This window comes from Salmo trutta, chromosome 13 (assembly GCF_901001165.1).
Source record: "Salmo trutta chromosome 13, fSalTru1.1, whole genome shotgun sequence".
NCBI lineage: Eukaryota > Metazoa > Chordata > Actinopteri > Salmoniformes > Salmonidae > Salmo > Salmo trutta.
In genome coordinates, this window is record NC_042969.1 from 23,406,381 (window position 1) to 23,418,461 (window position 12,081).

At 45.2% G+C, this 12,081-nt stretch overlaps 1 protein-coding gene across 14 annotated transcripts in view; it reads right to left on the minus strand.

The window, feature by feature from the left end:
- Window positions 1–754: 754 nt before the first annotated feature.
- The window catches only part of LOC115205469 (uncharacterized protein KIAA1211-like), a 30,091-nt gene continuing 18,764 nt past the window's right edge, over window positions 755–12,081 (minus strand). For 10 of the 14 annotated variants that reach the window (XM_029771480.1, XM_029771470.1, XM_029771476.1 and 7 more), the window contains 8 exons: window positions 10,230–10,370; window positions 9,664–9,729; window positions 7,357–7,518; window positions 6,934–7,024; window positions 5,115–6,764; window positions 4,484–4,638; window positions 4,117–4,204; window positions 3,120–3,802 (listed from right to left, as the gene is read on the minus strand). In XM_029771480.1, coding sequence (XP_029627340.1) covers window positions 3,636–3,802; window positions 4,117–4,204; window positions 4,484–4,638; window positions 5,115–6,764; window positions 6,934–7,024; window positions 7,357–7,518; window positions 9,664–9,729; window positions 10,230–10,370 — 2,520 coding nt within the window. In that variant the 3' untranslated portion in view covers window positions 3,120–3,635. Of the gene's footprint in view, window positions 1,604–3,119; window positions 3,803–4,116; window positions 4,205–4,368; window positions 4,639–5,114; window positions 6,765–6,933; window positions 7,025–7,356; window positions 7,519–9,663; window positions 9,730–10,229; window positions 10,371–12,081 lie in introns of those variants that run through there. The other 4 variants (XM_029771472.1, XM_029771482.1, XR_003880622.1 and 1 more) reach the window with 3 other exon arrangements.

The window sequence follows — 12,081 nt, forward strand, 5'->3', positions numbered from 1 at the left end:
TGGAAACCTTTCCTTTGGTCTGATGACTCCAAATTTGAGATTTTTGGTACCAATCGCCGTGTCTTTGTGAGACGCAGAGTAGGTGAACGGATGGTCTCCGCATGTGTGGCTCCCACCATGAAGCATGGAGGAGGTGTGATGGTGCTTTGCTGGTGACACTGTGTGATTTATTTAGAATTCGAGCCACACTTAACCAGCATGGCTACCACAGCATTCTGCAGCGATACGCCATCCCATCTGGTTTGCTGTTAGTGGGAATATCATTTGTTTTTCAACAGAACAATGACCCAACATACACCTCCAGGCTGTGTACGGGTTATATGACCAAGGAGAGTGATGGAGTGCTGCATCAGATGACCTGGCCTCCACAATCACCCAACCTCAACCCAATTGAGATGGTTTTGGATTAGTTGGACTACAGAGTGAAAGAAAAGCAGTCAACACCTGCTCAGCAGATGTGGGAACTCATTCAAGACTGTTGGAAAAGCATTCCACATGAAGCTGGTTGAGAGAATGCCAAGTGTGCAAAGCTGTCATCAAGGCAAAGGGGGCTACTTTGAGGAATCTGAAATATATTTTGATTTAACAGTTTTTTGGTTGCCACATGATTCCATGTGTGTTATTTCATGGTTTTGATGTCACTATTATTCTACAATGTAGAAAATAGTCAAATAAAGAAAAACCCTTGAATGAGTAGGTGTATCCAAACTTTTGACTGGTACTGTAGGTCAGTCCAGTTAATCACAGACTCCACTTTAAATTGAGGTAATAATATTTAATCAACATTTCTTGGTAATTCAGAAGAATTTTTGTAGTTACATGAAATCATTTTGGGTTGCATAAAATGAGTCAAAGCTAGAGTTAGTCAATCTGTACCTTGAATAGACATTTTCTCAAAACAAAGATTTGTTTATTTTTATTGCAATGCTCAAGCATGTTTTATTGGGTTTTCCCCCTTACTATATTTGCATTATGTTTGCTTTACAACCTTGGCTGCAACCACATCAAATAGCAAACCTTGCCAGTGACCATAGATACTGGAGAACGCTTGAGAGTGACAGTTCTGCAGTCGAACAATGACAATGATGAAACCCTCACTTAACAGCCTTTTGAAGATGAGGTTGAACACCAACATATAGTAGAAGAAAACTAACCCCAAGGACAACATCCTCAGAGTGGCAATTGCTCTGCTGTGTGTGCTAGTGGTCTTCCTGCGATGGGATGGGAAGGAGAGGAGTCGCAGTTGCACTAATCTCGATGCTCTGCTGGACCGATACGGATCTAGCAGCAAGTCCTCCCAGGGTCTGAGCTGAAACAGTTATTTGGCTTTTGTTGATGCTCAGATTCCATCCTTCACCTGGCAGCTCTGTCAACCTCTGTATTTTTATCAGCCTGGTGGCCCAGATCAGGAGCTGGGTGGGTTCTTAGGTGGGTGTTTAGTCAGTGTTCCATGTCACTGTCTCTTCAATTCTCCCTCAGCACCTGCAGTACGTCCCAGCACCTTCAGTCTGGACTCCACTGGTGGGCAGAGTGATATCACTATAAGTTCCGCTGCCACTGAATCTAGATTGTATCTGAGTCCCAATGATCTGTTCCCTTGTTTCTGAAAAAAAAACAATAATTGATTGCTTAGATTCTCCCTCAACGTCAATGTTTGACAAAGATTTGATGACAAAACGCATGGGTACATCAACTCTCAAGACACCCTGTAATGGAGTCACATCATTTGTGTAAAAATTGTTTTGTTTTTTTACCTAGAAAGTCAGTGGCAAATATCTAGATGAAGATGGTGGTAAAAGTAATGGTTGTTGTGGGTACGGTTGTCATGAAAGACAGCGCTCGATAATGAAGTGTCAAACTCACAGGGCTATAAATACTCCCAGAGCACTGAAGCATGTGCTGCCGATGCAAAGTGTCCACTGAAGTGTGTGCTGCCGATGCAAAGTGTCCACTGAAGTGTGTGCTGCCAATGCAAAGTGTCCACTGAAGTGTGTGCTGCCAATGCAAAGTGTCCACTCCATGCAAACATCCTTTCTTGGTCCCACAAGGACACTGAAGAGATTGATCTGGGAGAGGAGCAGCATTTTAAAGGTCTCCGGACCTGAACCTCAATGAAAACCTGTGGTTTGAATTGAAGAGGGCAGGCCATAAGCACAGACAGATAAAGGATCTGGAAAGATTCTGTATGGAGGAATGGTCTAAGATCCCTCCCAATTTGTTCTCCAAAATCATAAAACCTTTCTCTAAAAGGCTCAGGTTGCTAGAATACTGAAAACGGGGGAGCCAATCATTCCAACCCTTATCTTTGAGATTGTTTTTTATCACCTAAAAATATATATCTTTCTCTGAGAAATTGTATTAGTAAAAAATAATATAATTTAACTTTATTTTCATACAATATAGCTCAGTATTTGTATTATTTATTTTCTAGTCTTTTTTGCTCTTTATCAATGAATCCAATAATTCCGGACCCCACTGTATATTCACAAATTCATGAATTGAGCCAAAAGGTTGAGGGAACAAGCTCACTCTCCCTGCCTGTTTCATTACACTGGTGTGGTGTCAGAAGTGTGGATATCCACTGTGGTCGGTGAACCCTCAATCTTCTGGCCTAGCCCTGCACACCATCGACTGTGCCACAAAAGAATTCTAGTGGCAGAGTTCTCATCCCCGCGTATAAACACAGGGTCACTACAGTAAGGTTGTTCCACATTTTATAATGTATAACAGATTTCATTTTTAGAACAGTGAGGCGAGTGAGCGAATAAATAAATTAAATACTATTTGAACCCATTGTAAAAATACTAGGGTCACTGTTAGGAATCACTACCCATGATTTGATCCAACACGATTTAACCGAATCACCACACAAAAGCGAAGTGAATCTTTCGATTCGTCAAAAATAATAGTTTAAAATAAATCGGTTTCCATTTTGGGGGGGAGGGGGGGTTGAAATGCGAAGTGGGGCATCAGTTAAACAGTACATTTTTTTGTACAAAAATCTGTGATGCACTATATTTTTCAGCTCGATTGTCAGTAGGTACAAAAAGGAGCAACTGTCAGATGTACCTTCCTTGTATCTTACTGTTCTTGAGTTCAGATGACAAAGAGAAACAGCATTTGTTCATTACCGCACATTTTATGTACAAGTCATGTACACACGTTCAAATGTGATACAAAAAATAAAAAAATACATCAAACATGAGATTTAATAAATAAAAAGAAGAAACCTTCATCTCTTTCTTTCCATCCATGCTTATTCATCCCCAAATCAAAGATCAAGGCTAGGTTTAAGGTTTTGACACACCTGAACCTCACCTCATACAGACTGACATTGTCAGTTAAGAAATTAAAACAAATAACTAATTTAGTCATTGGTCTGTCTTACTTAAAGACATATCATGTCAACTGAATCCAATTGTATGCCGTATCAATCAATAATTCAAAACATTTACTCATTTGGCCCAATTCCCAACTCACACCTTTCACTGCAGCGTGTGATTTGAGGGTTTCAGTATCTGACCAATCAGAAGCTTGAAGGTATTAGAACAGCAGAAGAAGTAGAAAACAAAATGTATACTCTGGGTGTGCAAATGCATTCTGATCCATCAGCGGACGGATGGTTTGGCCCATCTTCACTGCACTATCTGGGGCATCTCGCTCCAGGCTTTGGCCTTCTTCTTAGCCAGGGCCAACCACGGGGGCTCGTCCTGAGCCAGGGCTGTAGGGGCTGGGTGAGCCAGGACTCTCTTCCCTTCCTTCTCAACCACGACAGGTTTGGAGATCTCCAGGGAACACAACACTATGGACAACGAGCAGAGAACATCTTTAAAGATACAATCACTTTTAGCATTGTCCCCAAAAAAGTAGTCCTACCACAAAGTACATTTTTATAAAAATTGCCTATAATATTTTTGTTGTTGTCTTATTTCAGGCATGTAATTGAAGATTAGTAGTGGTTAGGTAGGGATTATTATCAATGGGAACATTCTATTTGCAGGTGTGGTCCACAAGGGGGCAGCAGTGGATCAATCACACTTGTGAGAACAATGAAAACACTTCAATAAGAAAGTGCTGCATGTGTGGTAGCAGAGTCGGATACTGATGAGTCTTAACCTTTAACAGGAGATCCTGGAGGCTTGGCTTGGTCTTTGTTGACAGGCCTTGTCAATGTACGAATTGATTTTTTTCTGTTAGGCTCCTCCTGGAAATATAGGTTTTGTGAAGAGATTGAATTATGTGCTTATTCATTCTAATTTAACAAAGTAAATGGAACCTATACAACTTTATAGCCAGTCATAAAACATCTAGTTTTCGCGTCAAAAGAAATGATAAAGAGCTGCCCAGTATGCACAAGATCAAAAATACCTATTTTGCTCAAGTGTGAGGACTGGATGGATTGATTGATTGACGAGTCAACTCTTTTCCTCTCTCAAACAGTGGGCTTCTCGGTAAACAAAAGAACACATGAAACAATATGCACCATCCCTACCACCTCTGCAGGGACTTTGTTATCCGTGGTTTCCTCCAATGAGTTCTCTTTTAAGATCCTCTGCTTTTGTCTGGCCACTGAGAGCCAGCTTGGCGATTGAGATCCCCCACCAGGTCCCCCACTAGGCTCTCGACCCACAGACAGATCTGAAACAAAAGAACACAGGAGAAATGTCTTCAACTGGTGTGGAATATATAGGAGCTGCCTGGTAACTTCATTTGGCATAATGATTTTTTTGGAGTGGAAATGGAAGATAAGAGGTGCAAATTAATAAAAGACACAATTTTGAAAAGCAATAGCATTCCAGCTAATTTGTTGCTCTAAATAGTCATATGGAGGAATCTCTCCTTGGTGTTTATGAGTCTCTTTTTAGATAGCTCTCAATAAGTCTGCTCTCAACAGCACTCATGGACCTGTTTCAGTATGAATTGTTAGTTCAAAGTTAGAACAGCAGGAGTCCATATTCCTATAACATACACAGGCTAAATGTTTTGTCATCTGAAGTCTTAAGATCAACATTGTAAAATAGATATAAACAAAGATGACCTTGCAAGTGAAGGATATGCCAAATAGCACACGTCTGTAAACACTGATGTGATGGTGACTAAGATGGTTTTAGTACCTGGTGTTCTCTTGGGCTTGACCATACCATCCAGCTCTGAGGGCTTTCTGGGCAGGGCAGGTTTGCTGTTTGGCTGTGGTTCAGTGAACGAGGCCCTCTGTGGCTCTATGGGAAGTGAGTGTGCTGGGGATGCAGGGGGAGTTTCACTCTCTGAGCCTAAGCGAAGCATACCCACAGAGGTCTTCCTCAGCCTGACACCAAACAGATTCTCAGGGGTCTCTTCCTCCTGGGCTGCAGGGGGAGTGTCTTCAGGTGACATGATGGGTGCTGTGGTGCTCTGTGTTGGGCTGGGACTAGCAGGGACATCAGCCCCCACAGGGCTAAGTGGCTCCACTCCACTTGGGGGGTCTCTTTTTGCTTCCACAGCCCCAGGCACAGTGACCGAGGGAGATGGAGAAGGGGAGGTTAGCTCTTTGGTAGCCAACCTTTGCCAGGCAGGGGCAATGGTGTACCTGGGTCTATTATGTTCAGAACCACCAGATGGTTTCCCAGGATCCTCGGTGGCAGTTGGTCTACTGCAGTGCTCCTGGAGGCTCTGCTCTGGGCCGGTGGCTGCACTGGGACTGGTTATACAGGGCTGGTCAGTTGTTACACTGGGCTCTTCCTGGTCCTGTGTGGTGTGTGCAGGGGCCTCAGGCTGGTCTAGGGACTCTGGAGGAGGTGTACTGCTGTTTGGCAGCTGGGGGAGACAGGCTTGGTCCGTGACTGTTTGGTCAGACAGTTCAGTGGTGCACTCAGGGCTCTCACAAGCTCTCTCAGGGTCTCTGTCTGGAACCTGCTGGAAATCATCCTCCACAGAGGTTGGATTTACATCCTCTTCCTCCCCTGGCTCCAGTAAGGCTGTCTGCACTGGCACATCTGAGACTGGCTCCATTTTGTCCTCCTCTTCCTTCCTCTCATCTTCCACAACCTCCTCTGTTTCCTTCTCCTCTACCTCTGCCCCCTCCTCCCTCTCCTCTTCTTCCTCCTTTTCCACTGAAGGCATGTCCTGATCCTCTTTGGTAAAGTATTCAGGGTTGATTTCCTCTGCATCTTCCTCTTCCTCCTTTGGATTGAAATGTTCCACCACTAACTCCTCCTCAGATTCATAAGGCTCACCCTCCACCTCCTCTCGGGGCTCTGCTGGGCAGTCCGGTCCATCACTGGGGAGACACGCTTCTTCCTGTGGGTTCAATGCCAGCTCATCCACCCCGCTCTCAGCCTCTGACCCCTCCATATTCACCTCCACCTCCAGGAGCACAGCCTCTGTCTCCAGTCCCAGGACAGATGTCAGTGGACCCTTGAGGGAGCTCAACACCTCCTGGAGTAGAGAGCCTCCCTCCACAGCCACCTCACACCCAGGAGGGGCCAGGAGGAAGTCATCTCCAGTAGGGGGCTCCAGAGACTTCAGGGAGCCAAGCAGTGGGGCGGTCTGGAGCCAGGGAGCTGGAACCTCAGCCTGGCCTGAAAAACATTCCTCAGAGTCAGAGTCATTCTGTATGGAGAGGGAGGGGGCATCCTGAGCATGAGACACTTCCTGTTGGACACCCTGCTTATCCTCCTCATCTGGGGCTGACCGCTCGGCCTGCTGGGACACCACGACCCCATCTGTCTGCTGCTCCTCCTCCTCCTCCTCCTCCTCCTCAACACCAGCCTGCTCGCGTTTCACATCTGGAGCATACATAACTACGTCAGAGCACAGCCCCACTAAGTTCCTATATAATTATACTCTCATCAGTCATTGTATTGGGTAAGAATGATCATCTTTCTGATATTTTACCAATATTTACACTTGTGTATATCTGTGTAATGTTACTGTGATAAGGATCATTTATATTACCTTCCTCCTCATCCTCCTCCACAGATTCTGGAATGATACAATTCTGTCTTTCCTCCTGGAATGATTCTCCCTCAGCCCTGCCATCAACCCTCTGAACAGAGAACAGTCATTTTATCTTAATAACAATACAGTTCATTTAAAGATCACTAAGCTTTCCAGCTTCAGTCATATGGACATGTTTTACACAGATCTCGTAGACTCATGAGCCACGCACACTGATGGCAGGCTGGTGCGTTGTGTTTGGGCTACATGGGCTGGACTCTTGGCTCATTGGATAGATTTTGAGGGGTTCTGCTCTAGTGATCAGAGTTAGGCTAGGCGTGGAGCAGGGGGTGGTGCGGGTGTGTTGGCTAGGGAAGTGGAGCGGATGGTTGTGTTGGAAGGGGATGGGTATATATATATATATATATATATATATCTTACAGTGGTGGGTTTCCTCGTCTTGGTACAGGCCTTGTGTCGGACAGCCAGGCGGTGGCGAGCGGCAGTGTTGTCCAGACAGCCCATGGAACTGGCAGGCTGGCTGAAGTCTACAGGCAGGAAGACCAGGGGACTGACCGATCTGGAGCCTGTCTCACAGGACATCTACACATGAGGGTTAGAGAGAACATTTTGATACAGTAAATACAATTATTACAACCTCAATGTTTTCAGACATCTCTGTCTACACACATCACAACTTTCTGCTGATGCCAGATACCAGCTAAACAGATTCAAGAATGCCGTATTGTGGTTCTCCTGATACAGATGAACCCTATCCTGAGACATGGCTCAGTCTCCTACTCAAGACGAAGGAAAAACATTCAGACAGAGGGAGGACTGACTGTCTAAACAGCTGGCTAAACAATGTCAGACAGAGGGAGGACTGACTGTCTAAACAGCTGGAGAAATAATGTCAAACAGCTGGAGGACTGACTGTCTAAACAGCTGGAGAAACAATGTCAGACAGAGGGAGGACTGACTGTCTAAACAGCTGGAGAAACAATGTCAGACAGAGGGAGAACTGACTTTTTCAACAGCTGGATAAACAATGTCAGGGACGCCATTATCAAGACCTCTCAGCAGCTAAAAATAACCAGCCACTGAAGTCCCAGGCAGACCTGCATCCTGGCATTTTTCTGCCTGGCTCCCCCATACATTAGCTGAACAAATACAGGCCTCTGTTCTCAGCCCACTGGAATGTAGGTCTAATCTACTGTTTCTGACAGCAATTCACCCTAAAAGGTAAAGAGATGGACGGGAGACAGGAGGGCGAAAGACCTTCAGTGACACCCTGACTTACTTTAAGTGATCTGATATGACAACCTGTCAATCCGAAAGTGAGGAATAGTGAGCTCTAAAGAAGACGCCAATGGGCCACCTCTGGTCTTGCCTTCATACTAAAAATGGATGCTTAGGATAAATAGCTATCTGGCATTTAATACAAACATATTACCAAACAGGATTGCTCCCATTATGGGCATAACAGCGTATTTGCCCTGTGTAACCAGAGACAGGTAGTCATAATTCAAACTACCTCTGTGTTGGGTATTGTATCCAGCAGAGTGGGTTAGATCATTAGATATATAGTAAATTAAATGTACTGTGATGGGTATTGTATCCAGCAGAGTGGGTTAGATCATTAGATATATAGTAAATTAAATGTACTGTGTTGGGTATTGTATCCAGCAGAGTGGGTTAGATCATTAGATATATAGTAAATTAAATGTACTGTGTTGGGTATTGTATCCAGCAGAGTGGGTTAGATCATTAGATATATAGTAAATTAAATGTACTGTGTTGGGTATTGTATCAAGAGTGGATTAGATTATTAGATATATAGTAAATTGAATGTACTGTGTTGGGTATTGTATCCAGTGGATTAGATTATTAGATATAGTAAATTAATGTTGTGTTTGTTCTATAGCCAGACTATAACCAGAGCTCAACTTGGCAGGGCCCCCTTATGTCCCCATTTGTAGCAGACAGCCTGAATGCAAGAGAAAAACCATTGGAATGAATTCAGACCACACAGGAGACTCAAAAAACACCCCCCCACCTTTCTCTCTCCTAGTCAAACAATACATCCTGCAGAAACAGAGCAGTAGAATGACATGCAGCATTATTACTGTCAGGTCAACACCTTCAACTAAAGATTTGTGCTGGGCTTCTCAGTGGTGCTCACTGCACACAGAGGAGGTAAAACTAACAGCACGCTCCCTCTTATGGCTTGAAAAACCATCTTCTAGCTTGATACAGCTCTGGGTCAAACTGTAGCATCTCAAACAAGGCAAAACACAAACACATGACAACTATTTTGAGGTTCAGGCACAAACTACTGCATGTGTGTGTGTGTGTGTGTGTGTGTGTGTGTGTGTGTGTGTGTGTTTGAGGATGAACATTTTTCTATTATTTCTCTCTGCATTGTTGGGAAGGACCTGTAAGCATTTTATTGTTAGTCTACACCGGTTGTTTACAAAGCATGTGACAAAGAAAATTAGATTTTAAAATGCTGAATGGAGTGAGGTACTCTCTGGAGGTTTTCCACTCCATTCTGACCTCCTGTTAAACTCACGGCTATGGGGAAAAGACAGCTGAAGAGAAAAATGGTCTACCATCATTGATAGAAAAATAATAGAAGCTACGTGCAATTCTACACATTTTGCCATAGTGTGGAGGCAAAGAACAGGAACAGGAAGCGCATAACAATAACAAAGTAGTATACTGGAGACATGGATAACTGGTTATTACCTGGTCTTCATCACTGTCAGTCCCTTCCAGACTCAGGGAGCTGTTCCTCTGCACCGGTTTGGAAGACTAGAATTAGAGACAGATGGGATGAGGGACAATGCAGTTAGAAAAAGGGTGATCGGCAGTAATAGATCTGTAGACCACAGGTGGCTGGAGGCACCTTAATTGGGGAGGACGGGCTCATTGTAATGGCTGGAACGGAATTCCTGGAATGGTATCAAATACATGGTTTCCATATGTTTTAATACCATTCACTGCATCCCAGGCATTATTATGAGCCATCCTAGCCTCACAAGCCTCCTGTGCTGTAGAAGTAAGCAGGAGTGCATGGAGTCATCCTCTTGGTAGCTTTCATGAAGCATGAATGTGTGGTATGTATTGTATATCTATTGTATGTGCAAGGGATCGTGTGATTGCAGTCACATAGTACATACCACACAATTATAATAGGGACTGAAGATGAGAATTAGCTACGTAGCTAATCTGGTGCAATGATCGCTAACATGAAGTTGACCCCACAGACCCCATGAATACTATGCCAGTCCTGACTGCATAATGATGCGTACCCTGTGAGACACCCCAGCCAGGACAGTGTGCAGGGTGGAGTACTCTGGTGGGCTGCAGGGCAGGCCGTCATCCTCTGAAAGAGTCCCTGCGTCATCCATCTTCTTCACACACAGAGACGGAGGAGAGCCTAGCTTGATGACCTGTTTCAACAGAGACGGAGGACAGCCTAGCCTGATGACCTGTTTCAACAGAGACGGTGGAGAGCCTAGCCTGATGACCTGTTTCAACAGAGACGGAGGAGAGCCTGATGACCTGTTTCAACAGAGACGGAGGACCGCCTAGCCCGATGGCCTGTTTCAACAGAGACGGAGGACCGCCTAGCCTGATGGCCTGTTTCAACAGAGACGGAGGACAGCCTGATGACCTGTTTCAAAGACGGAGGAAAGCCTAGCCTGATGGGCTGTTTCAACAGAGACGGAGGAAAGCCTGATGGGCTGTTTCAACAGAGACGGAGGAGAGCCTAGCCTGATGACCTGTTTCAACAGAGACGGAGGAGAGCCTAGTCTGATGACCTGTTTCAACAGAGACGGAGGAGAGCCTAGCCTGATGACCTGTTTCAACAGAGACGGAGGAGAGCCTAGCCTGATGACCTGTTTCAACAGAGACGGAGGAGAGCCTAGCCTGATGACCTGTTTCAACAGAGACGGAGGAGAGCCTAGCCTGATGACCTGTTTCAACAGAGACGGAGGAGAGCCTAGTCTGATGACCTGTTTCAACAGAGACGGAGGAGAGCCTAGCCTGATGACCTGTTTCAACAGAGACGGAGGAGAGCCTAGCCTGATGGCCTGTTTCAACAGAGACGGAGGAGAGCCTAGCCTGATGGCCTGTTTCAACAGAGACGGAGGAGAGCCTAGTCTGATGGCCTGTTTCAACAGAGACGGAGGAGAGCCTAGTCTGATGGCCTGTTTCAACAGAGACGGAGGAGAGCCTAGTCTGATGGCCTGTTTCAACAGAGACGGAGGAGAGCCTGATGGCCTGTTTCAACAGAGACGGAGGAGAGCCTTATGACCTGTTTCAACAGAGATGGAGGAGAGCCTAGTCTGATGACCTGTTTCAACAGAGACGGAGGAGAGCCTAGTCTGATGACCTGTTTCAACAGAGACGGAGGAGAGCCTTATGACCTGTTTCAACAGAGACGGAGGAGAGCCTTATGACCTGTTTCAACAGAGACGGAGGAGAGCCTGATTCCCCTGCAGCTCCAGCTGAAACTTAACCACTTCTATCAGCTATTTTCAAGTGTTTTCAGTATTTTTATGTGTTCATAGGGAGTGGCTATCATGATGTGTGTGCAGGATTAGTGTACTAAGCAGAGTGGCTTTTCCTGTCAGACTAAGTGTTCTCCAAGACCATGCTATCCAACCCAGTGGAAGAGAACTCTTCTCAAAGTGGAATGATAAGTGAAAGTGAGTTAAGAAGTAATAGGTCCACTCTAGCTGAGAAATAGACTGTGCGTGGTGAAAGAAAGCGGTACCACAGACGCACAAACTGAAAATACTCTATTAGTATGAGCTCAGCTGCTCCCGAGGACACAGTCTCAGGTCTGTTTCCTCCAAGGCTTTAGAATCCCTATCCTTATCCAAATGACTGAACACCACCAGTCAAGTCTCTCTCTCTCTCTCTCTCGATTATCTCCTCCTTGTTCTAGCATGTTGTTGTGCCTAGCCAACACTAGCTGTACTGTGCTTCAGACTTCTGTACGTACACTCTGACCCTCGGTGGGATGCTGTCTAGAACAGGTGACAACTAAGGATGAGCCTTGGCTAGCTAGCGCCCAGTCTAACCGGCTTATGACCAGACTGGCTAATTTTATACCCAGGTTCTACAGACGGAGTGGCAACGCTAATACCAATG